The sequence below is a fragment of the Lagenorhynchus albirostris genome, chromosome 19 (assembly GCF_949774975.1).
Source record: "Lagenorhynchus albirostris chromosome 19, mLagAlb1.1, whole genome shotgun sequence".
Taxonomy (NCBI): Eukaryota; Metazoa; Chordata; class Mammalia; order Artiodactyla; family Delphinidae; genus Lagenorhynchus; species Lagenorhynchus albirostris.
Genome location: NC_083113.1, coordinates 14,713,874 through 14,739,980, shown reverse-complemented (window position 1 = coordinate 14,739,980; position 26,107 = coordinate 14,713,874). Strand labels below are relative to the sequence as shown.

The following is a 26,107-nucleotide window of genomic DNA, read 5'->3' as shown; positions in this document are numbered from 1 at the left end:
AGAGAGTCCTCAGTATAGTCCCCTAAAAAAAGACTATTATTTATTTATTTAATTTTTAAAAAGTATTTATTTATTTGCTGCTCCAAGTGGCTTGTGGGATCTTAGCTCCCCAACCAGGGATTGAACCTGGGCCCTCAGCAGTGAAAGCACGGAGTCCTAGTCACTGGACCGCCAGGGAATTCCCTAAAAAGGACTATTATTGCCCCCAATATACAGCTGAGGAAAGTGAGGCCCAGAGAGGTTAAGCAGCCTGTGCACGTCACACAGCATTTGAGCCCAGGAAGTCTGATCCCAAAGCCTGTGATCTTATCCACCAGAATTTGTTGGGCATCTTTTCTATTCCACACCTCTCTCACTCCGCCTATCCCAATCTGAGCTCCCCACCTTTCCTCCAGGCATGTCCCTATAGGAGGGAATATAAGTCCTGTTTCAGAGGCTGATCACAAGGGTTTGACTTTCAGCATGTCACCGTGGGCATGCGGCTTCACTTCTCTGTGCCTCAGTTCCCTCACCTGTGAGGAAAACAGGGGAACGAGAGAACCTCCCTCTAGCATTGCTGTGAAGGTTAGATGAATTAATATATGTGAAGTGCTTAGCATGGTCCTGAGGAAATAGTAAGTACTCAGTAGAGTTACTGTCATTATTGGTAGTAGTAATGTTATTGCAGGGGTGAACTTGCCATCCCCCTGTAGCCAGGCCAGAGCCCTGGGCCTCCTCCTAGATGGCTCCCTTCCCCTCCCCCACCCACCCGGCAGCCTCAGGGGTTGTCCACTCCACCTCTCCCAATCCCTTCTCCCCCCACATCCCACCCTGGTCCAACCATCATTATCTCTGCCTGCAGAACACCAACAATCTAAATATGACTAGGCACCTACCATGTGCCACGCATTTATAGAAACTATGTGGGAGGGTTAGGGGCACAGTCGCAAGTCCCAGCACTGCTCTCTCTGTCTTAAAAACAAAGGAATTGGTAAATGACACACCCTAGGGCAGGAAGCTAAAATAGTTTGGATAGAATCAGGACTCAAGCCCTAGTTCTTCTGATTCCGCATCTTGTGATCTCTAATCAAACACAAGCTTTTCCCCACACTTAGTTAATTGAAAGATCTGTAAAATGAAAATACAGGTACTATTTATGTTTACTGGAAAAAAATCCGCGCAGTTCAAGCTCGCATTGTTTGAGGGTCCACTGTATATAGCATTTAGTAGTTTATGTAAATGATTTCACTGAACCCTTATAAAGTAAGTGTCATGAGTTAATATTGTTCTGATTCTCATCGTACAGAGAAGGAAAGAGACTCATCCATTCATTCAGCAAACATTTCACGAGCATCCCCTTCTGGGCTGGACAGGGCTGGGAAAATGCTGGAGATAGAGACAGCCCCAGCCCTGCCTTCACGGAGCTCCCAGTCCACAGGGGGAGACAGACCCATTCCCAGATAGTTCCTTAATTCTGAGGATGCTAAGTCCTTACGCAGCTGGACGTCAACCCTGGAGGCAGGGTGAGGTGATGGGGAGCAAGGCTCGGCAGTAGGAAAGGTCAAAGCTCTTTGGGGAACTGCTCAGGGCTCGCACGTGTTCTCGGGAAGAGGGGTCACGACGCAGACTGGAGGGGATGCAGGGACCTCACAAATGTCACCTGCCCCCAGATTGTCCTGCCTCCCCATCTGGAGGGTATTCGGGAGAAACTGGCGGAGAACATCCATGAACTCTGGGCGCTGACTCGCATTGAGCAGGGCTGGACCTACGGCCCGGTGAGGGGGCTGCCTGCAGCGCGGCGGGGGGTGGGGAGAGGCTAGGCTGGTTGTGGTGGAGTGACAACTGCTCACTAACTGGGAGGGGCTGGGGGCTGGGGGAAGCGACTTTGGGACACCAGGGGCTCCTTGGGTGGCAGAACGGGTCAGGGAGGCCAGGGGTCACAGTCTGGGAGTCCTGGGGAGGGAAGGGGAACCGAGGAGTTGACTCTGGAGTTTCTCCAGGTTCGGGATGACAATAAGAGGCTGCACCCGTGTCTCGTGGACTTCCACAGCCTGCCGGAGCCCGAGAGGAATTACAACCTGCAGATGTCGGGGGAGACGCTCAAGTGAGGGGCGGACCAGGGAGTAGGGGCCCGGGCCTGACCGCTGGGCGGGGGGCAAGGAGAGACAGGGGGAGCGAGACCGAGACTGAGAGAGACAGAGAGAGAGAGACAAAAGGGAGGCAGAGAGAGAGAGGGAGACTGGGATTGTGAGGCTGAAACTGACAGGGGGCAAGTAAGAGACAGAGGCATAAAGAGAGATGCTCAGGGCTTTCCTGGTGGCGCAGTGGTTGGGAGTCTGCCTGCCGATGCAGGGGACGCGGGTTCGTGCCCCGGTCCGGGAGGATCCCACATGCCGCGGGGCAGCTGGGCCCGTGAGCCATAGCCGCTGAGCCTGCGCGTCCGGAGCCTGTGCTCCACAACGGGAGAGGCCACAGCAGTGAGAGGCCCGTGTACCGCAAAAAAAAAAAAAAAAAAAAAAAAAAAGAGAGATGTTCAGCAAGTGAAAGAGAAAGAGACAAGGAAAGAAGCAGACAGGAAAAGACAAGCACAGTCAAAGAGATACAGCGACAGAGAAACAGGGAGAGTCAGGAGCCAGAGAGACACAGACACCAAGACCAAGAGAGACGGGACAGATGCCCAGAAAACCAGAACAAGAGAGGTGGAGAGAGCTAGTGACCCAGAGACAGAGCTGACAGGGGCTGGGGGATGAGGGGAGCTGGGCTGGGGGGAGAGGACACCAGCGGCAGGGGAGCCACGTGGGGTGACCCTGTCCCCCTGCCCCCACCCCCCGCCCCAGGACCCTGCTGGCGCTGGGCTGCCACGTGGGCATGGCGGACGAGAAGGCGGAAGACAACCTGAAGAAGACAAAACTCCCCAAGACGTGAGTGTGGGCGGCCCGGGCCCTACCTGGGGAAGAGAGTATGGGGCCAAGGATGCCGTGGTGAGGGCTGGAGCAATTGAGGGCCGGTGAGAGGAGGCTGAGGTCAGAAACCAAGGGGCTGTGGGTTAGGGTGGAGGTCATAGGACCAGGGGTCGGGGCTCTGGAGTCAGTGGTGAGTGCCCTGGGGAGGTGTCAGGAATGCAGAGTTAGGCATTCCAGAGTGAGAGTGGGAGTGAGTCGGACCCAGGGTCAGGGTCTGCCGTGGAGTCCGGGAAAATGAGAGAACAGAGGTAATATCTCTGAGTTAGAGGTCAGGGGTCAATGGAAAGAGGTGAGAAATTGTTAGAGTTGTAAGTAAGGGATCTTAAAATTATAGATGAGAGATCAGAGGTCCTGGGGATAGATGCCAAGGTTCAAAGGTCAAGGACTCCAAAGCCAGGATTTTGGAATGATAGGGTCCTGGGATCAGAGGTAAGAAGGCTCAAAGTTAGAAGTGAGGGGTCAGAGAGTTCCAGCGTGAGAAATGAGGCTCCCAAAATCAAGATGAAGGGGTCACAGAGGCCAGAGGTCAGTGAAGTCAAAGCCCTTGCTACGGTCACAGGATCCTGGGGTCAGAAGTCAAGTATATCAAAGCTTATTTAAGGGAGTCATAGAACCCTGATGTCAGAGACCAAAGGTCAGAAATTTCAAAGCTCAAGGCTAAAGATCATGGAATCCGAAGGACAAGGGTCAGAAGTCAGGGAGCCCATAGCACAGAGCCTAGAAGTGGAGGTGAGGGTCTTGTCCCACCGAACCCCGCCACACCCGCAGGTACATGATGAGCAATGGGTACAAGCCGGCGCCTCTGGACCTGAGCCACGTGAGACTGACGCCCGCACAGACGATGCTGGTGGACAGGCTGGCGGAGAATGGACACAATGTGTGGGCACGAGACCGAGTGGCCCAGGGCTGGACCTACAGCTCTGTGCAGGACATCCCTGCACGCCGGAACCCTCGCCTTGTGCCCTACCGCCTGCTGGACGAGGCCACCAAGCGCAGCAACCGGGACAGCCTCTGCCAGGCCGTGCGCACCCTGCTGGGCTACGGCTACAACATTGAGCCGCCCGACCAGGAGCCCAGTGAGTGCTGACCACAGCCCCTGACCCTGACTCCTACCCTGACCCTAACCCCGGCCCTTGACTCCTGATCTCTGACCCAACTTGCCTCTCAATGGGCTACATCTACAGCACTGACCCTCTCCCCCCAGCCCTGACACTCTGTCCCTGACCCTGAACCTGATCTTGACCACTGACCTTGACCTGACTCAAGCCCTGCCTGGGCTACGGCTACAACACTGAACAGCCAGACCAGGAACCAGTGAGCGCTAACCCTGACCCTGACTCCAATTCCTGACCCCCAGCTACGACCCCTAACTCCTAACCTCTGGACTATAGCTATAACATGGAGCCTCTCATCCCTACTCCTGACTTGACTCCTGACCTATCGCTGAGCCCCCAATCCCAGCCTCAACCCCCAACCCTGACTGTGGTCCTCAACTTTCAATTTCTTAACCCCTGACCCCAGCCGCAATTTCTATCCTCTCTCTGACCCTGACTCTCTCTTCCTGATCTTACTCTCAACCCTTGATTCTTACCATTGACCTTAATTTTGACCCTTCACCCCAGACCATGACCGTGACTGACCCGACTTTCTTCCTCCATGCCTCTGTCACTAGTTCCTCTGTGAAGCTCTGACTGCAAAGGGATGGAGGAGAAGTCTCAGTAGGTCCCTCCTGCCTCTCTGTGACTGCTCTGAGATTCCCCAGTTCTTCCCTAACACCAAGAATTGTCCCTTTCCTCCCAGCCCCCCAAAGGCGCTTACCTTTCCTGGTCTCTGCCACCAACCCAGCCTCTCTGACTCTGCCTGGCCCCATTTGTAGGTCTGGTGGAGAGCCAGTCTCGCTGGGACCGGGTGCGCATCTTCAGGGCAGAGAAATCCTATGTGGTGCAGAGCGGCCGCTGGTACTTCGAGTTTGAGGCAGTCACCACCGGCGAGATGCGAGTGGGCTGGGCGAGGCCTGAGCTGCGGCCTGACGTGGAGCTGGGAGCTGATGAGCTGGCCTATGTCTTCAATGGGCACCGCGTGGGTAGCTCCCTGGGCTCCACTCTGCCAGACTCTGTGGTCCTTCCCACAGCTCACACACTCCAGCCCTTCCCACAGCTCATACACTCCAGCCCATACACCTGTGCCTCACTCTGTCCGCCCATCTCTGACTCTACCTTCCCACTCATCTACCCATTCTTCCATGTATCCTTCCCTCTCTCTGCCCACGCATATGTCCATCCATCATCCATCTCTCTATCCAACCGTCTGTCTGTCCATTCATCCATCCTTCTCATCTGTCCAAAGAATCATTTAGTCATCCACGTTGCCATCGATTCATGTAGTTGTTAGTTCCGCAATTCACCTGTTTAGTCAATTTGTGATTTCATTTATCCATTCATCTATCCAATAATTTAATGCATAAGTACATCATCTATTTATCCATCCACCCATCCATCTACCTATGTGTCTGTCTACACTTTCTTCCCTCCCTGCATCAACCCAGGTAGACTCTCAGCTTTCCTTTCGTTCTTCCATCCAGCCATATACCCTGCTTCCTATCCATCCATCTCATTATCCATTTATCTATTCTGGGGGCATATGTGTATATTTGGGTCCGTATGGGGGACATTGACAGGTTAGTTTTTCCTTTCCAGCCCTCTACTTGCTGCTGTCCCCAACCCTCCACTAGCCCTTTGGTGGTCTGTATAACCCCAGCCCCAGTCATGGAAACAATAGAGAACCCAGGCAGAAGGGATGAGATACAGAGATTAGTGGGAGGGGAAAGCATGAAAGCTTATCCTTTGAGGATCATGGATGCAAACGTGGGGTAAGATGGGGGCCACCGTGGGGGTGAGCCCTCTTCTGTCCCACATGCCCTGGACCTGACACTTGTATCTTTGCGTCTCCCCTTGCTTCTGTATCTCCCTGTCCCTCTGTGTGTCTCTCCTGCACCACGTCTCCCGTTGCTTCTGTATCTCCCCGTCCCTCTGTGTGTCTCTCCTGCACCACGTCTCCCATTGCTTCTGTATCTCCCCGTCCCTCTGTGTGTCTCTCCTGCACCACGTCTCCCATTGCTTCTGTATCTCTCCGTCCCTCTGTGTGTCTCTCCTGCACCACGTCTCCCATTGCTTCTGTATCTCCCCGTCCCTCTGTGTGTCTCTCCTTCACCACGTCTCCCATTGCTTCTGTATCTCTCCGTCCCTCTGTGTGTCTCTCCTTCACCACGTCTCCCATTGCTTCTGTATCTCTCCGTCCCTCTGTATGTCTCTCCTGCACCACGTCTCCCGTTGCCCCCTCACAGGGTCAGCGCTGGCACTTGGGCAGTGAACCGTTTGGGCGTCCCTGGCAGTCAGGTGATGTCGTGGGCTGCATGATCGACCTCACAGAGAACACCATTATCTTCACCCTCAACGGCGAGGTCCTCATGTCCGATTCAGGCTCTGAAACAGCCTTCCGGGATATTGAGATTGGGGATGGTGAGGGCTGGCCTTGTGGCCCCTTTCTGGTTTTCTTCCATCTCACCTGACCCTACGCTGTCCCCTCCAGCCCCCCGCTCTTCCATCCCTTCTTTCCACAGTACCTCCTTCCCCATGGCTGCCCCTGCCCTGCCCATCTATCCTCACCCCTGCCCATCTATCCCCTCCCACTAGGCTTCCTGCCCGTCTGCAGCTTGGGACCTGGCCAGGTGGGTCACCTGAACCTGGGCCAGGATGTGAGCTCCCTGCGGTTCTTTACCATCTGTGGCCTCCAGGAAGGTTTTGAGCCATTTGCCATCAACATGCAGCGCCCGGTCACTACCTGGTTCAGCAAAAGCCTTCCCCAGTTTCAGGCCACGCCCCCTGAGCATCCCCACTATGAGGTGAGGACCGACCCCACTCAGCACGCTCTGATCTGCTTCCAAACCTCACTCTCCCCACAGTTCTCTTCCCCAAGCTTCTCTTTGGCTTCTTTGTTTGCCCACAAACCGTGTAGAAGTGGGTGTCAGGATCATGGGCTCCCAGGGCTGCCTTGTAGGGTGTAACCTTGGCAAACTACACCTTTCTGGGCTCCAGGTACCGTGCCTACAAAATGGGGGAAGGGAGAAAAGAGAAGCTGGATTAAGTGACCCCAGTGGACATTTCCAGCCCTTATAACTATCTAATCCTACAACAAGGTTTAAAAAAATATAAATCACTGGGTACATTTCGGCACCTTCCTTACTAACTGTTATCTGTGGTGGTATATTGGGGGTTTGTTTGTTTATCTATTTATTGCCGCACACAAAGCACGGCAGTAAGCTTGTGGGATCTTAGTTCCCCAACCAGGCATTGAACCCGGGTCCTTGGCAGTGAGAGCAAGGAGTGCTAACCACTGGACTGCCAGGGAATTCCCATGGGTTTATTTATTTTTAGTAACTCTTCATTAATCTGGTATCCTAATTTTTAGACCCTAGTGCCTTTCTTTCCCAAGGTTAAACTCAGGGTCAGATTGTGACAATAAAGTGATATAGTCTTTTTCTCAACCTGGGAAGAACTTGAATTCCACGTGGCTAAGCTTCAGCTGGTACTTTAGAATCAGACCTGGAGTTGGCCTTTTACCTGCTGTATGACCTGGGCCTGTGACTGTCTCCTCCTGAGCCTCAGTTTTCCCATCCTAGGCATCGTTCAGATCTCCCTCTTTCGCACATTCTCTTTCTCTTTCTCTTTTCTGAATTATTTAGGGAAGTTGGAGACATCATGCCTCTTTATCCCTAAATATTTCAATGTGCATTTCTTCAGAACAGGCTGTGCTCTTACAGAGCTGCAGTTATGAAAATCAGGGAATTTTACATTGATACGTACTGTTACCTAATTTATAACCCATATTCAAATTTTGTTAATCGTGGCAATGATGTCTCTTTTTATTTTTCTGGTCCAAAATCCAATCCGCAGTTACACGTTGCAGTTAGTTGTTATGTCTCTTTAGTCTTCAATGTAGAATATTTCTGAGTGTTTGTCTGTCATGATGCTGACATTTTTGAAGAGTACAGACCAGTTATTTTGCAGAATATTCCTCATGTATTTGGCACGAATACCATAGCAAAGAGGTTGTGTTCTTCTTGATGCAGAATATCAGGGCAGCACATCATGTCATTATGTCTTATTACTGATTACATTAACTTTGACTGTTTGGTTATGGTGGAGTCCGCCAAGTTTCTCCACCATCAAGTTACTATTTTTCTCTTTATAATTAATAAATAATTTGTGGGAAGGCATTTTAAGGCTAGGTAAAAATGGAAGGGTTTTAAACAGGGGAATGTCCAGTCTAGATCTGAGTTTTGGAAAGGTCTCTATTGACAGTGGATTGGAGGAGGCGAGAGTGGGAGCACTAAGACCAGAGAGGTGCCTGGGGTGGGAGAGGATGGTGGGGAAGACGTGAACCTCCCAATCCCTGCTACTGCCAGATGGTGTTCTCAACCCAAAGAACAGCGTGCTAGACAGCAGTGAGAATGAATAAACTAACCTACCCACAACCACATGGACGAGTCTCTCAGGCGTGATGTTGGATGAAAGAAGCCGGACGCAAAAGAGCACATACTGTGGGATCCCATTCACAGAAAGTTCAAGGGTGGGCAAAGCTAACCTGTGATGTGCTAAGTCAGAAGGGCGTTAACTGTGAACGAATAATCAGACATTCAGTTACTTTGCATACTTATCACAGGAAGGAGATGGTCAAGGCTTGCCAAGGAGCAGAGGCAGAACAGGATTTAGAAGAGAGACGGGAGAGAGGGGAGAAAGAGACCCTGCAGACAGTCTTGGTTGCACAGTTTTGGGCTGAATTCACTGGCTGGTGAGGAGCACAGAGGTCTCTCTTGGCAATTGGTCCTTGAGGAGGTCAACTTGAGGTGGGGCATCAAAGAAAGGGAACTGCTCCAGTTGTTAATGGAGTCTCCAGAAAACTTGAGAGTCTGCCTTTGGAGCGCACAGGCCGGGCACCTGTCCCTCTCTCAGCTCCTGCCCTTTATTTAGGCCAGGTCGGTGCATTTCCCTCATCAGAATCCCTCGCTATCTTTGAGAGTGTAGTGACTAAATGGGCACTGAGGGGACTCCCAGGGGGACTGGTGGTGTTCCATTTCTCCATCTGAGTGCTGGGTACATAGGCGTGGTCCCTCCAAAACCTCATTGTGCTGTGCACTTACGACGTGTGCGTTCTTCTGAGTGTTATATTCCCACAACCAACAAGTCTAACAGAAATTCCTCTGGGGAGCCTTTAAAAAATTCTGACCCTTCTGGGCTGCTCTCCCCAAGAGAGCAGGAGGGCAGAGCCCTTGTTCTGTTCACTGATGTGTTCCCAGCACTTGGAACAGTGCCTGGCACACAGTAGGTGCTCAGTAAATATTTGTGTAGTGTTAGATGGAGGGATGGGTGAATGGATGGATGGATGGATTGGTGGGTGGAAGGATGGAAGAATGAATGGGTGGATGGGTGGATGACCGGGTCTGGAGTGAGCCCTGTGCGCAGGAAGGTTTTGAAAGCTCCCCAGGTGATTCCAGTGTCTGACCAGGGCTGCCCACTGTACAAAGGTGTCCAGACAAAGGTAGACAGAAGGCTGAATGCACCCCACGGCCAAGCTGTGTGTCCCGTGGGCGTTCGTACGCTCGGAGGAGTGAGTCTTTGGCTAATTCTCACACGGTGCTCTAAGGCCTAGTGGTGACTCTGTGTGTAATAAGGTTTAGGGCCAACGGCCTAGCTCACCCTCCTGGCTCAGTGCTTCCTGCCTCACCCCCACAGGTGACTCGTGTGGACGGCACCGTGGACACACCCCCCTGCCTGCGCCTGACCCACCGCACGTGGGGCTCCCAGAACAGTCTGGTGGAGATGCTCTTTCTCCGGCTGAGCCTTCCCGTCCAGTTCCACCAGCACTTCCGCTGCACCGCAGGGACCACCCCTCTGGCACCCCCCGGCCTGCAGCCTCCTGCTGAGGATGAGGCCCGGGCAGCGGAGCCTGATCCCGACTATGAGAACCTGCGCCGCTCAGCTGGGCACTGGGGCGAGGCTGAGGGGGGCAAAGAAGGAACTGCCAAGGAAGGGTCACCCGGGGGCACCGCCCAGGCTGGGGTAGAGGCCCAGCCTCCCAGGGCAGAGAATGAGAAGGATGCTACCACGGAGAAGAACAAGAAGAGAGGGTGAGTCGAGGGTGGGGCAGGGTGGGGTTTGGGGGTCTGTCCTGGGACCCCCAATTAGGCAACCTCAGTAACTTGAGAAACCCCCTGTACCCCAAAGTGGGCCCATATATGCTAAGTGGGGTCAGATTACTGAGGGATCCTGTTATGTCTCGAGTGAACGTTATTATTTCCCTGGGATGCTCTAATTTCCCTGAGAATGTGAAATCGGGATGCCCCACTATATCTATGGAGAACTCCACGGTCCCTGGGGTACCAAAGCTTTTCATCCAATGGACTTCATTATCTGTGAGCACTAAAGGGGACCTCAGAATCTTGGGAAAGTTGAGTGTACCCCAAGGTACCCAGTGAATATCATTGGTCTTCTAAATTGGGGTCACTCCTGTGTCTCAAATGTACCCCCCCAAAAACTAACTTCAAGGGAGACCCTCAAAGGGCATTCAATTTGAAATGAAACGAAATCTGCTTTTCCCCTGCTGTGGCAGTAGTTTTCAGTGGGATTTAGTTCTGTGTCTCTTGAGGGGATGTTTGGAAATGATGGGAGGTTTTTAGTTATCACAGTTTTGGGGGGAGGTACTGCTGGCTGGGGGCCCCAGGGATTCTACATGTCTTCAGTGCACAAGGCAGTGCCCAATGAAGAATTGTCCTTTCCCAAATGCCTTTAGCACCCATATGAGACATGGTGACTTAGGGGACCATTGTGTGCTCCCCAAGGGAACCTCCATGTTCCCAGAGGCACCTTTAAATCTGGATAACCCGGAATCCGAAAGCACAGAGCTCCTCCACGGTGGACTATGCTGGTGCAGTTGGGAATTTCATCCCTCTAGAGGCGAGGCCTTGGGTATTAGAAACGAGGCTTATTTAGGATGGATGTGGAGGCACGAACGTTGCGATGGAGAGGGCTGGGGAGCTGGGCTTGAGAGTGAGTCTCGTGACAGCCTCTCCTCTCCACCACCAGGTTCTTGTTCAAGGCCAAGAAGGCCGCCATGATGACCCAGCCACCAGCCACCCCCACTCTGCCCCGACTCCCTCGCGAGGTGATGCCTGCTGACGACCGTGATGACCCTGAGATCATCCTCAATACCACCACGGTGGGAACCGGGGACCCTCAACTTCAGGCCCCCCCCTCCAGATTTCCAAATTTCATGCTGTAATCCCCAGTAATTGCCCTTATCTGGGGACACCGCAATATATACAGGAGACCACAAAATACAGCACACATCAATTTAACCCTTTGAACCCCTAAATCCATATAGCTAAGGGGCCTAAAAATTGCAGGGAACACAATGAAGCCATGGGGCACACTGATAGAACTCCCAGGGCCCCCCAAATCCCAGGGATAAACCAACATAGACTCGGCACCCCAATATTTGGGTTCACCCATATAAACTCAACACCCCAAACTTAGTAGCTATTCTAGCATATTCCTGGGAACCAAAATTCACAAGTATTCCAATACAGTTTGGGGATTCACCAAATCTGGAATATTTTCTGAGACAAGCAGCCTAGTGGTTAGGATCACGGGCTACCTGGGTGTCACTTCACGGCTCTATGTCTTCTCTGCTGTGGAAGCGCTATGGTTTCCCCATCAGTAAAATGGAGATAAAAAGTGTATCCGCTTGGTGTAAGGATTGAAGTGAGTTCATTTGTGAGCTATTATTTATTTATAACTTTGCTGTATAACCTGGGGAGGGACCCAAATTTGGGTGTATCACGAAACAGTCCCAAAGGATTCCCGAATCTAGGAATACATCAGTAAATACAGAGACAGAGGGACACAGACCCGGGGGGTCTCAAATCCAGCAACTTCTTGTTAAACTCCCAGAGGACACTGAGAATCCAGAGAAGTCAATTCAGAGTCTCAGGGAAGCCCACTGACCACCGGTCCCCCCTTTGCCTCTGCAGTACTATTACTCCGTGAGGGTCTTCGCCGGCCAGGAGCCCAGCTGCGTGTGGGTGGGCTGGGTCACCCCGGACTACCATCAGCACGACATGAACTTCGACCTCAGCAAGGTCCGGGTGGTGACGGTGACCATGGGGGATGAGCAAGGCAACATCCACAGCAGGTGCGGGCAGGGGCGGGGGCCGTGGGAGACCGGAGGTCAGCGCCGGGCACCTCCTCCTCCTTTCCTCCTTTTTTTTTTTTTTGCGGTACGCGGGCCTCTCACTGTTGTGGCCTCTCCCGTTGCGGAGCACAGGCTCCGGACGCGCAGGCTCAGCGGCCATGGCTCACGGGCCCAGCCGCTCCGCGGCATGTGGGATCTTCCCGGACCGGGGCACGAACCCGCGTCCCCTGCACCTGCAGGCGGACTCTCAGCCACTGCGCCACCAGGGAAGCCCCTCCTCTCTTCCTGCTTGTCTTCCTCCCATGGCTCCTGCTCTGTGTTTTCCCTCCTCTTCTTCGTCCATTTCTTTTCCATTTTCTCCTCCTCTTCCATCTTGCCGTCCTCTTTCTAGTTTACCTCCTTTTTCTATCCTCTCGTCCTGCTCCCCTTCTCCTTCTCCTCGTTCTGGAACCACCCCTTCCCCCCACCAGCTTCTAAGAATTCTAGCTCCGAGGGGCTCAGGGTCTGGGGTGAGGGGTTTCAGCACTCAGGTCTGCAGGTGGCGGGCGTTTGGGGGTGGGGCTCTGAGTCATGGTATTCCGGGAGCTCAGGGAAGGGGGCGTCCAGGGTCCAGAGCGCCTCGGCTGGCGATCGGGGCACTGATCACTCCTGTGTCCTCTAGCCTCAAGTGCAGCAACTGCTACATGGTGTGGGGTGGAGACTTCGTGAGCCCCGGGCAGCAGGGCCGGATCAGCCACACGGACCTTGTCATTGGCTGCCTGGTGGACTTGGCCACTGGCCTGATGACCTTTACTGCCAACGGCAAAGAGAGCAACACCTTTTTCCAGGTAAGCCCAGCCCTCATTCAGCAACTTAGCAATAGCATCCTCGTGTCTCAGCATCCCGGGACATCCCTCCCAGACACCCTCTGAGGGCAGACCCCAGAGAGACAGGATAAAACAGCCTCAGGACAGGCCAGAGCTGGGAGGTTCCTGGGAGACCACCTAGGTGAACCATTCCTCGAACTGACATCCAGAAAGGGGGAGACAGAGCAGAGCCTTGACCTTGGAGAGAGGTCCATATCCCTCTTGGGCTGGGTGATACCAGTCGCCACCTTTTCACCAATCAGGGCACATCCTGGGATGGGCCAAAATTCTAAGGTGGGATTTTCCTTTTCATCACTTTATTATGAAAGATTTCAAGCATACAGCAAAATTGAAGGAATTGTATCATGAATGCCCATATACCTACTACCACGAATCTGCTATCCATCCATTAATCCATCTAACTTTATTTATTTTATAAAACTTTATTTTGAATGGAGAATTTTAAAAATGCGCAAAAATAGAACAGCGTAATGAACCTCCATGTCCCCATTACACAGCTCCAACTAGTACCCACTCACGGCTAACCTTGATTCATCTTTATCCACACCCACTGGAGGATTTTGAAGGAAATCCCAGATATCGTATGGTTTGTCTCAGATATATGATACAGTTTGTCTCTTTTCAGTATGTATCTCTAAAAGATAAGGATTCTTTTAAAAAACATAGCTACAATACCACTGTTGTCTTAAAAAAAACCCCAAGAATTCTTAGATATCACCAAATATCCAGCCCATGGTCAAACTTCTCTGGTTGTCTCCAAAATGTCTTTTTACTGTTTGTTTGAATCAGAATCTAAATAAGGTGATATGTTTTGGTTGGTTGCTAAGTCCCTTCAGTCTCTTTTCATATGTAGATTTCCCTTCCATTTTTTTCTTTTTTTCCCCTTTGAAATGTATTCACTGAAGAAATCAGCTGTCTGTCTGGTAGAACTTTGCTCCTCAAAGTGTGGTCCCGGGACCAGCAGGCTCTGCATCACCTGGGAGCCTGTTAGAAATGCAGAATCTCAGGCTCTTACCCAGACCTGCCCAATCAGAATCTGATTTTTTTTTTAAGAGGGCTTGAATTTTAGCTCAGTTATTTATTTATTTATTTATTTATTTATTTATTTATTTATTTATTTATTTATGGCTGTGTTGGGTCTCCGTTTCTGTGCGAGGGCTTTCTCCAGTTGCGGCGAGCGGGGGCCACTCTTCATCGCGGTGCGCAGGCCTCTCACTGTCGCGGCCTCTCTTGCTGCGGAGCACAGGCTCCAGACGCGCAGGCTCAGCAGTTGTGGCTCACGGGCCTAGTTGCTCCGCGGCATCTGGGATCCTCCCAGACCAGGGCTCGAACCCGTGTCCCCTGCATTAGCAAGCAGATTCTCAACCACTGCGCCACCAGGGAAGCCCCAGAATCTGATTTTCAAAATAAATCTCAGGGCATTCGTGTGCATGCTACCATCTGAAGAGTGCTGGCCTAGTTTCCCACAGGCTGAATCTGGCTGATGCACAGCTGAGGTGTCATTTAAACATTTTCCTGTGTCCCCTGTATTTTCTTGTAAACTGGGAGATGGGTCCAGATTAGATTGGATTAGATTCAGGTTTGACAAGACTGCTTCACAGATAGTGGTGTTTGTTGTGCTAGAGCCTGGGTGGGTTTCTCTTCAAAGATCAGAGGGGCTGCAGGGAAAGGCAGTCAGAGGATGCTTTCTGAACTTTGAAGAATAAATAAGTGCTTGGGAGAGAAACAGGAATGGCATTCGTGGGTGGGGGTGGGCACGATGTGCGCAAAGACCCAGACGACAGGTTGCCCTGGGGGAGGGGGAGGAGGTTGGCCTCGTTGGATCAGAGGAGGTGCAGCCCGTGAGCCACTTCAGGGCTCTTGCGGAGCCTCCAGCGCCTGAGTTCGGATCTGTAGACGCCAGCAGCATCAGGCTGGGGCGACTGGCTCCCGAGTCGGGGATCCAGAGGCAGTACCACCTCCAGTTCATCTCCTTCCTCACCCTGCCCTCTTCTCCCTTTCCAGGTGGAACCCAATACAAAGCTGTTTCCTGCTGTGTTTGTCCTGCCGACACACCAGAACGTCATCCAGTTTGAGCTGGGGAAGCAGAAGGTCAGGTTGCAGTGATGGGGGCGCTAATGGGGGCAAGCTGAGGACAGAGGTGTGGGAGGTCAGGCTGGCAGAGCGGCTGAAGTGGGGGGAGAAATCCGGGAGGTCTTCCTGGAAGCAGAGTGGCGGGAGGGAAAGGGTGGGGAATCCTGACACGTGCATCCCCTGTGTCCCCAGAACATCATGCCGCTGTCGGCCGCCATGTTTCTGAGCGAGCGCAAGAACCCCACCCCACAGTGCCCGCCGCGGCTCGAGGTGCAGATGCTGATGCCCGTGTCGTGGAGCCGCATGCCCAACCACTTCCTGCAGGTGGACACGCGGCGTGCGGGCGAGCGGCTGGGCTGGGCTGTGCAGTGCCAGGAGCCGCTGACCATGATGGCGCTGCACATCCCCGAGGAGAACCGGTCAGGCACAGCCCCGGCGCCCAGGGGTGGGGCGGATACTGCAAGCGCTCTGGGGTCTGGATCCCACCCGGTGCCCCTCCCCACTACCCCGGAAGCCCCGGACCTACCTTACCATCCCCAGATAACACTCCAGGGGGCTCTAAATCCCTTTCAGCAGGCTCAGACCCACCTCAGGGGACTCAGACTCAGCCCAGGCATCCCCAGCTAACACCCCAGTGGACTCCAGACTCACCTACGGGGCTCCAGACCCATCGCAGGGAGTCCAGATCCACAGCAAGGAGACCACACAGCATCCCAGGGGCCTCAAGTGCACCTCAGAGGGTCTTGCACGTTATTCAGAGAGGCCTGGAGGCGCCCCAGGTTCTCTTGGACATACCCAGGAGACTTGAGAGGTATCCCTTGGAGATATCTAACCCGCTCCAGGGGACCCATGCACACCGGGCTAAAGAGTATTCACATGGATGACAGGAAAGCTTTTAAGGACTCTAAATGCGGCCAGGACCCCAGACTCACCCGAGGAAGATGCTTCATCTTTCCTTTATTCACTGATTCGACAGATAGCTCTGAGCTCCTCCTGTGTGACAGCAGAATTCTAGCCTGGAGACACCAAACTCTTGTGAACGGACATTCTAGTAATGCTCTTGTATAACTCAGGGGACTCAGACCTGCTCAGGAGGACTCAGACCCATCCCCAGGGGCCTCAGACGCACCCATTTATTCATTTGTTCCTACAACAAATATTTATTGAGCACATACTATTTGCTAAGTCCTTTATTTATTTATTTATTTATTTTTGGCTGTGTTGGGTCTTCGTTGCTGCACGTGGGCTTTCTCTAGTTGCAGCGAGCGGGGGCGACTCTTCGTTGCACTGCGCAGGCTTCTCATTGCGGTGGCTTCTCTTGTTGCGGAGCACAGGTTCTAGACGCACGGGCTTCAGTAGTTGCGGCACGCGGGCTCAGTAGTTGTGGCTCGCGGGCTCTAGAGCACAGTCTGGGTAGTTGTGGCGCACTCACTTAGTTGCTCTGTGGCATGTGGGATCTTCCCGGACCAGGGCTCCAACCCATGTCCCCTGCACTGGCAGGTGGATTCTTAACCACCGCGCCACCAGGGAAGCCTGCTAAGTCCTTTTTAGGTGCTGGGAATATAGCAAACAAACAAACAAAAGAGGCAGAAATGTCCTGTACTGGCAGAGTTTACATTCTGGTGGTGCTCAAATATAACCAGGGTACTCAGACGTTGCAGAGGGGGATTCAGACCCAACCTGGGATCCTAGATACATCTCAGGGTCACCAGATATTTCCCATGGACTCTTAGATCCCCAGAGTACCAGACCATCCCATGGAACCCAGATATATGTCAGGGAGCCCTCAGACCACTGAGGGACTCCCAGAACCATTAAAAGACTCCTAGACTCAGCTCCACAGACCTCACAGAAACTTGACCCAGCAGAACACTGGGATTCGCTGCTGGGGCCACCAGCACTCCCCTGAGCACCTCTTTGCCTCTCTGTGGTCTGTGTCTCTGTCTCCCACCTCCTCTGCCTGCTGAGTCCCTGAATGTGGCCCATCTCCACTGCAGATGCATGGACATCCTGGAGCTGTCGGAGCGCTTGGACCTGCAGCGCTTCCACTCGCACACCCTCCGCCTCTACTGCGCCGTGTGCGCCCTGGGCAACAACCGCGTGGCACATGCTCTGTGCAGCCACGTGGACCAGGCACAGCTGCTGCACGCCCTGGAAGACGCGCACCTGCCCGGCCCCCTGCGTGCAGGCTACTACGACCTCCTCATCAGCATCCATCTCGAGAGTGCCTGCCGCAGCCGCCGCTCCATGCTCTCTGAGTACATTGTGCCCCTCACTCCTGAGACCCGTGCCATCACCCTCTTCCCGCCTGGAAAAAGGGCAGATAACGGTCCCCGCCGCTACAGCCTTCCTGGCGTCGGCGTCACCACCTCGCTGCGGCCTCCACACCATTTCTTAGCTCCCTGTTTTGTGGCTGCCCTGCCAGCTGCTGGGGCGGCAGAAGCTCCATCCCGTCTCAGCCCCAGCATCCCCCTGGAGGCTCTTCGGGACAAAGCACTAAGAATGCTGGGGGAGGCAGTGCGAGACGGTGGGCAGCACGCACGCGACCCTGTCGGGGGCTCCGTGGAGTTCCAGTTTGTGCCCGTGCTCAAGCTTGTGTCCACCCTGCTGGTAATGGCTTCCTCCTGCTTCCCTCTGGCCTGTTCTTTCACATTCCAAATCATCCATCCATCTGTACATACATACCTCCATATGTTCCCCTCCCATTTATACATCCAGCTACCCATTCATCTCTCTGTCCATATACCCTTCACCTTCCAACTTATCCTTCTGTCATCTGCTCATTCACTTTTCCTTCCATCCATTCGTCTGCCATCTATTCATCTGTTTAGTAATCACTTCCTTCTTTCCATTCATCCATCCAACCAACCGTCATTCATCCATCCTCCACCAACCTTTCCATCCATCCACCTAGTCATTCAAACATACCCCCATCTTTCCATCCAAATGTTCCTCATCTATTTATCCTTCCAGTCTCCACCCAATTATCCATCCATCCATCCATGTATCCATCTAACTTTCGATCTAGTTGTCCATTCATTCACACATCATCACATCCACCATTTCATCTATTCATCCGTCCCCCTACCCATTTATTTATTAATCTATCTTTCCCTTCATGCATTCAACCATCAGCCTCCTTCCACCTGTGCATCCGTTCATCCACCCATCCACAGATTCACCCATTTCTCCATCTTCCACCTATCTGTCCATCAATCCATGCATCTCTCTATCCATATATATTAAGACCCATCCACGTACCCACAAATCCATCCAACCATCTACACCCTTTAATTCACCCATTCTCCATCCTTCTACCCCTTCTTCATTTCATGTACCCTTTCATTCACATACCCGTCTAATGACTCATCCATATATCCATCCATCCATCCAATTTTTCATATGCAAACCTATCCAACCATCCACATATCCATCCTACCCCGGTGCCTGGTTAGTTACCCATTTATCTATTTGCCCATCCACTCATTTACTTGCTTATGCATCTGTCAAACCATCTATCCACCCACCTATCTATACATCATTTATCCTGTCATCCATCTACCCACCATCTCTTCTTCCACCTTTACTTTCATCTCTCAGTTCATTATCCACCCATCCATCCATCTCCCCATCAAACCTCTACTATTCCATTTATTAATTCATCCACCCAGTCACCCAGTCCTCCCCCCGTTCATTCATCTCTCTCTCTTTCCCCACTATTTTCCCCTTTTATCTACCTACTCTCCTTCCATCTGATAGCATCTTCATTATGTTGACTGAGAGCTAGCATATGCTGGGAGCTATGAGGGCCTCAGTTGTAGGGTGTGTCCTGTTACAGAGTAACAAATGCTCAAGCTTGGGAAAAAGGACACTTCCTTGTGAAGGGAGAGGTGCGCATGTTTGGCTATGTAGTCTGGGCCATGTACGTGGGACACAGGGTGTGGATCTGGGGGGATCTTAAGGAGGATGGATGGCAGGGCGGGGGGGGTGTGCCATTCCTGCTTGTAAGAGGAGCCGTATACAGCCAATGCAGGAATGAATCTGGCCTGTGCAGGAGAAACAGATCTGGGGAGTGAGGCTGGGTCTTGATTATGGAAGCCTTGCAGGCCACAGTGACAGACCCGGGCTTTGTCCCGTAGGTGATGGGTATCTTTGGCGATGAAGATGTGAAACAGATCTTGAAGATGATTGAGCCTGAAGTATTCACCGAGGACGAGGAGGACGAGGAGGACGAGGAGGACGAGGAGGACGAGGAGGAGAAGGAGGAGGACGAGGAGGAAGAGGCACAGGAGAAGGAAGATGCAGAACAAGAGGAAGAGGAGGCGGCAGAAGGGGACAAAGAAGAAGACTTGGAGGAGGGGCTGCTGCAGATGAAGCTGCCGGAGTCTGTTAAGTTACAGGTGGGCTGATTTTCCTGTTTTCCAGCCTCCATCCCTCTGGGCTAGGACACACAGGGTCTGGTGGGGCTTGAGTGCGGACTTTGTCCCAAGGCACTGGGGAGCTGTGGAAGGGCATAAAGCGGTGGAGTGCTGCTGGCTTTGAATGAGCTATCTGGTTTCCATGTGGGAGGTGAATTAGAGGGATGAGACCGTGGAGATGGCCGGCTTGAGGATCCAGGCAGGAGACAGTGGTGGCTCGACCAGAGCAGGGCTATGGAGTGGGGAGAGAAAGCAAGAAAAGTTTCAAGGAAGTCCTGACGGTCTCACCACCATCCCTCCTACTGCATGGCTGTCATCCCACAGATGTGTCACCTGCTGGAGTATTTCTGTGACCAAGAGCTGCAGCACCGTGTAGAGTCTCTTGCAGCCTTTGCAGAGCGCTACGTGGACAAGCTCCAGGCCAACCAGAGGGACCGCTACAGCATCCTTGTGAAAGCCTTCACCATGACTGCAGCTGAGACTGCCCGACGTACTCGCGAGTTCCGCTCCCCACCCCAGGAGCAGGTCCTCTGACCCCTGACCCCAGCTGGCCTTACTGTCTAAACCCAACCTCAACCTCTCCCCTTACTCTGATCACTGACGATACTCACTTAACCTCTAAATCTGAGCTTGACCTCTGACCCTATCCATATACTTATCTGTTACTCTTCTACCTCTCTCTGAACCAGACTTCTGAGTCACCGCAGACTGATCCTGACTCCTTTCGAACCTTTAGTCGCCCAGATATTCTTCGCTAATGACCTTAGACAGGAACTCACGATAGGGTCTTTGATCCTTGACTTCAGAGTTCCCGCTCTGGGGTCTCTGACCCTCATTCTAATCTTTGACATTCCCCTAGATCAACATGCTATTGCACTTCAAAGATGCTGACGACGAGGAAGATTGTCCTGTCCCTGAAGAGATCCGACAGGATTTGCTCGAATTTCATCAAGACCTGCTGACACACTGTGGTAAGAGAGGAGATCAGAGAATCCTCCTCCCAAACTTGCTCTTGAGACCTGTCTTGAAGTTTTCCTGATCTTAAATATCTACAGTATTCGTGCAGTACCTGTTGGTAAAATGAATGAGTGACTGAATGAATGAACATGTCAGTGAACAGGTGGATGATGAGTGGAAGGATATGTTTATGTGGGTATTTGGGTGGATGTATATGTGGACACATGGCTGTCGCTATAGCTGGATGGAAGAGTGTGTGAACTGATGGAGAGAAGGATGGCCAAATAAAGAAATGCGTGAAGAGACGGCTGACTGGTTGGATGCATGGAAAGAAGGATGGCTGGAGGGGTGGATGGCTGACCTCTATTTTTTCTCATGTCAGCTGATAATCTTACTAAGATTTTCTTATATGTGATGAGTCATTTTCCCCTGGCTGGCTTTCAAGATTTCTCTTTACCTTTGCCTTTAGGCAGTTTGAGTATGATCTATCCAGGTGTGGAGCTCAATGAATTTATCCTACTTGAGCTGTTTTTAGTTTTTGCCGCACCATGAGGTTTGTGGGATCTCAGTTCCCCAGCAAGGGATCGAACCCAGGCCACGGCAGTGAAAGCCAGGAACCCTAACCCCTAGGCCACCTAGTTTCTGGGATGTGTAGATTAATATTTTTCATCAAATTTGGGACTTTGAGGCCATTATTTTTCCAAATATTTTTCTGCTCCTTCCTCATCTCTCCTTCTAGGACTCCCACTATGCATCTGTTGGTACACTAGATGGTGTCCCACAGGTCTCTGAGGCTCTGTTAGTTTTTCTTCAGACTGGATAACCTCTGTTGTTCTACCTTCAAGTTCATTGATTCTTTCTCCTACCAGCTCAAGTATGCTGTTGTACCCCTCTAGTGTTTTTTAAATGTCAGTTTTTGTACTTTTCAACTCTGTATGGTTGTTTTGTATATTATCTACCTCTATTAATATTCTCTGTTTGATGAGTCATTGCCATCATAATTCTCTTTAATACTTTAGACTTGGTTTCCTTTAGCTCTTTGAAGATACTTGCAATAGTTGATTTAAAAGACAAATGATCCAAGGAATGAATAAATGAACAAACATGAGCATATAAAGAAACAAATGGAAACCCCCCATGAATGCACACATGAATGAGAAATGAGTGAGTGAACACATGAATGAATAAAGAAGTAAATGATAGAGCAGATGAATAAGCAAACGGATGAATGACACGCTCTCTCTTCTTGACCACCTCCAGGAATTCAGCTGGCGGGGGAGGAGGAGGAACCAGAGGAAGAAGCCACCCTGGGCAGCCGCCTGATGAGCCTGTTGGAGAAGGTACGGCTGCTGAAGAAGAAGGAGGAGAAACCGGAGGAGGAGCCGCCTGCTGAGGAGCACAAACCCCGTGAGGACTGGGGCCACCGGGGATGGCACAGGGGTGGGCCAAGCAGCCCTGCGCTGGGGGAGTTTCTGGGTCCAAGACAGGCCACCAGGAGTAGCCCAAGGGACGGGTGGATGGGTATTAATGAGAGAGGAGGAGTGGAGAGAGGGGTGAGAGGGGAGGCATGCTGGAGGCGTGGCCCCGAAGTTGGGGCTGCACAGTGTGTGTGTTGGAACAGTGTGGTGCATGGCTGCCAGAGCAGAGGCATACATCCAACCTTGGGATGGGGCATCTCCTGCACCACCATGGCTTCCACGTACTTGTGGCTTTTCTTTGTTTTTCCCTTATTTCTTGGTGAAACGATTCTTATGCTGAGGGCTTAGGAAAGCAGTCATGATAAATGTTGGGCCCATGGGTCATTAGGCAAACTAGATATTAACACCATATAACAAGGAGAGAGTCCCTAACATTGGTGGAGAGTTTATTCTGTAACGTTCAAGAAACTTTATTGGGCCAACTCCGGGCCAGGCACTGTTGGTAGGGCCAGGGAACGTAATAGGGGGAAGAGTCAAAGTCCCTGCCTTCAAGGAGTTTAGAATATTACAAAAGATACCAATATACATATACCATAATGTCAGATGGCCACACATATTAAGAAGAAAACTAAAGCTGAGTGAGAGGAGAGAGAGGGACAAAGATGGAGAGATTGGAGTGGGGGAGTGAGGTATGCAAAGATCTGGGGAAAGATGACTGGTACAGATGGAACAGCCAGTGCAAAGGCCCTGAGGCAGGAAGATGCTTGGTGCGTTTAGAGCCCAGTGTGGCTGGAGCAGAGTGAGCCGGAGGAGAGGTACAGAATATGAAGTCAGAAGTGATGGGTCCAGATCGTGTAGAGCAGATGGAAGGAAGGTAGGACATGTCACAGGTCATGAATTGACACCGTCATTCAGTGCCAGTGCAGGAAGGTTTCTCCTGACCCTGAGACACAGGAGACATCTGTCTTCTCTCCCAGAAATCCTGGGAAGAAAAAGGGTTGGGAGAGAAAGAGAGACAGGGAGAGAAATGGATGCTGGATATAGAAGAGGAGAGTCCTGGGGACATCGCCAGGGAAAATAAAAAGAGTTCATTTTTGACATAATTTTCAGATGACACCAAAGTCTTCACAGTTTTTCTTTGTGTCTGTTGTCTCCCATGATGAAAAATCAGCAGTGTTTTTACAGAACAAATGGAATTACCACTTGCACTTTCAAAGGCGCTCAGAATAACGCTCTGGTACTTTGCAGTGATACAAATGCTTTTTCCTCTTAAAGCTTTTAGGGGGGCATTTACGGTCTGGGTATAGGGTGAAGAGGATAGGGAGACTCCTAGAGCCACAGAACAAAATCTGCCAGAATCCGCCCCCTCCTGGCAGGGGGAGGGCGGGGGGGTGGGTGGTTAGTAACTGAGAAGCCCTCTGGAAAGAGGGGCGCCCTCTGTACCGTTTTCGCTCAAGGCCCTGGCCAGGAAGAGTGTTCCTACCCTTGTGTCCCCTTCCCAGAGTCGCTGCAGGAGCTGGTGTCCCACACAGTGGTGCGTTGGGCCCAAGAGGACTTCGTGCAGAGCCCCGAGCTGGTACGGGCCATGTTCAGCCTCCTGCACCGGCAGTACGATGGGCTCGGGGAGCTGCTGCGTGCCCTGCCCCGGGCCTATACTATCTCACCCTCCTCCGTGGAGGACACCATGAGCCTGCTTGAGTGCCTTGGCCAGATCCGGTCCCTGCTCATCGTGCAGATGGGCCTCCAGGAGGAAAACCTCATGATCCAGAGCATTGGGTGAGGCCCCGCCCCTCCCCTGACGCTGCACGTCCCGGGGGGAAGGGAGGGGAGACCTTCCGGCTCAAGCTTGTCCACCGGCTCATGTCCTCTGGACGCAGTAATGTGTCCTTCCCCACTTCTGCCCCATCCTCAGGGGGGTGTGCTCCTCCCAGCAGCTAGCCCATCTCCCTAGGTAATGTCCACCCCCCCCACCCCGTTACCTCTCCACCCACCCCTGGGTAACAGCTCCTACTCACCTGTGACTCTTGGCTCAAGATTTACCCTCTTTGAACTTCGGTTTCTTCATCTCTAAACTGGGGAAGAGCCGCGCTTATCTTGAAGAGTTGTGGTGCGGCTTCAGTGAGCTCATGTAGCGGTAATAACAGTAATAATAATAATGATAACAATAGTCTTGAGCACTCAGTGCCATGAGCCTCATTCATTCACTCAGCAAACATCTATTGAGCACCTACTGTGTGCCAGGCCCTTTCTAGGCACTTGGGGTTACAACATGCAACATGATAGAGATCTCCGCCCCAGGGGAGCCCACCTTGGACCCTCTGGTTTCCTTGTCTGTGAAAGAGGGATAATTCTAGTTCCCGCCTCCCAGAGTGGACATAAGGATTGAATGAGTTGAGATCTGTAAAGGGAGTGGTGCCGGGCACAGACTAGGAGTTCAGGAAATGTTAACTTTTACCACAGTGGTGGTGATGGCTCCTGCAAGGGTCTGGAGGCTCTCCCTGGACTTGCCTCCATGCACTCTACCTGTCCACAGGAACATCATGAACAACAAAGTCTTCTACCAACACCCGAACCTGATGCGGGCGCTGGGCATGCACGAGACAGTCATGGAGGTCATGGTGAATGTCCTTGGGGGTGGCGAATCCAAGGTAAGGGGGCTGCGTGGGCCGGCGAGCTCAGGGGAGGGGGCCCCGGAGGGCAGGCACTGACCACCAGCCCACCCTGCTTGCCCAGGAGATCCGCTTCCCCAAGATGGTGACCAGCTGCTGCCGCTTCCTCTGCTACTTCTGCCGCATCAGCCGGCAGAACCAGCGCTCCATGTTTGACCACCTGAGCTACCTGCTGGAGAACAGCGGCATTGGCCTGGGTGAGGAACCCCGAGCCCACTCCTGGCGGTCCACCCAGGCTGGCCCCACTCTCCGCTGGCTCACTTAGTCATTTAACAAATACTCACTCTTAACTCACCCTGGATCTGGACCTGTAATGAGAAGTGCTGGGGATACCCAGACAGCCCTGGCCCTGGCCCTAATGGGGTTCACAGTGGAGTGGGGTAGACAAACCCATCCCAGACAGTGTCAGCCTGGACTGGTCAGGCCTGGGATGGAGAAGCACAGTCAGAGGAGGCACCTGACCCAGGCTGGAAAAGGGGTGGTCAAGGAGGGCTTCCTGGAGGAGGTGAGGCAAGCAAAAGTGAGACAGTCAGCTAGGCACCTCCGAAGAGCATTCTCACTGCCTCTCACCCCGACAGGCATGCAGGGCTCCACGCCCCTGGATGTGGCAGCTGCCTCCGTCATCGACAACAACGAGCTGGCCTTGGCGTTGCAGGAGCAGGATCTGGAGAAGGTGTGGAGGGAGAAGGACTGGCCCATACCTGGCCGCTTGGGGCACCTGCTGATTTGGGTCCCACTCTATGAGTGCCATTGTGCATGGTCCAGAACTGAATCAGAAGGGGAATAATTTGCAGCAAAGGGACAGGACCCAGTCACTCGCTCACAGGGCTGAGTGAAAATCCACACCCACCCTCCCCAGCCACGTGGGCTTGGCACGTTTCTTGGCCCTCTGTGCTCCCTGCTTCTGTGTGTGGCAGTGAAAGGCATGGGCTCTGGAGCTCAGCAACTTAGATTCAACTCCCCGCCCCTACTCCCAGCCCCACTCTCTTGCTCTGTGGCCTTGGACAAGTGGCTTAAATTCTCCAGGCCTCCCATCTCCTCATCTGTAGAATGAATATAATAGAAACAATTTCGTACAGTTGTTCTGAGGATTAAATAAGTTAACTCACGAAAGCATTTACAAAGCAGTAAGCACTCTCTGACAGTTATCTACTATTATAGTATTATTTATTTAACAAATGTTTTTGAGCATCTACTATGTGTCAGGACCCATCCAAGGCAGCAGGCGTATGACAGTGATTGAGAGTCAAAAATCCTTGTCCTTGTGAAGCTGACATTCTAGTTCGGAGGATGGACAATAAACAAGATGAAGAAGTAAAATATGTGGTGTATTAGCTAGTGACGAGTGTTAAGGAAGAGAAAACGTGAGCAAGGGAGAGAAATGTCAAGTGTCGGGAGGGTGTCTGAGTCTAGACACAAGTGGTCAGAGAAAGCTTCACTGAGAAAGTGACCTTCAGGTAAAGCTCTGAAGGAGATGGGGGCCATATGGACATGAGGGGGAAGAGCATTCCAAGC

At 52.2% G+C, this 26,107-nt stretch overlaps 1 protein-coding gene across 3 annotated transcripts in view; it reads left to right on the top strand.

Annotated features, from left to right (window-relative positions):
* RYR1 (ryanodine receptor 1) overlaps nucleotides 1-26,107 on the top strand; it is a 118,063-nt gene that overhangs the window by 22,074 nt on the left and 69,882 nt on the right. For all 3 annotated transcript variants that reach the window (XM_060131765.1, XM_060131764.1, XM_060131763.1), the window contains 22 exons: nucleotides 1,650-1,754; nucleotides 1,980-2,083; nucleotides 2,817-2,900; nucleotides 3,711-4,018; nucleotides 4,819-5,021; nucleotides 6,286-6,460; nucleotides 6,635-6,843; nucleotides 9,734-10,128; nucleotides 11,084-11,216; nucleotides 12,031-12,191; nucleotides 12,853-13,018; nucleotides 15,062-15,148; nucleotides 15,323-15,549; nucleotides 17,128-17,740; nucleotides 19,270-19,530; nucleotides 19,873-20,073; nucleotides 20,408-20,519; nucleotides 21,766-21,912; nucleotides 23,426-23,699; nucleotides 24,457-24,571; nucleotides 24,657-24,789; nucleotides 25,171-25,265. In XM_060131765.1, coding sequence (XP_059987748.1) covers nucleotides 1,650-1,754; nucleotides 1,980-2,083; nucleotides 2,817-2,900; nucleotides 3,711-4,018; nucleotides 4,819-5,021; nucleotides 6,286-6,460; nucleotides 6,635-6,843; nucleotides 9,734-10,128; nucleotides 11,084-11,216; nucleotides 12,031-12,191; nucleotides 12,853-13,018; nucleotides 15,062-15,148; nucleotides 15,323-15,549; nucleotides 17,128-17,740; nucleotides 19,270-19,530; nucleotides 19,873-20,073; nucleotides 20,408-20,519; nucleotides 21,766-21,912; nucleotides 23,426-23,699; nucleotides 24,457-24,571; nucleotides 24,657-24,789; nucleotides 25,171-25,265 — 4,308 coding nt within the window. The remainder of the gene's footprint in view (nucleotides 1-1,649; nucleotides 1,755-1,979; nucleotides 2,084-2,816; nucleotides 2,901-3,710; nucleotides 4,019-4,818; nucleotides 5,022-6,285; nucleotides 6,461-6,634; nucleotides 6,844-9,733; nucleotides 10,129-11,083; nucleotides 11,217-12,030; nucleotides 12,192-12,852; nucleotides 13,019-15,061; nucleotides 15,149-15,322; nucleotides 15,550-17,127; nucleotides 17,741-19,269; nucleotides 19,531-19,872; nucleotides 20,074-20,407; nucleotides 20,520-21,765; nucleotides 21,913-23,425; nucleotides 23,700-24,456; nucleotides 24,572-24,656; nucleotides 24,790-25,170; nucleotides 25,266-26,107) is intronic.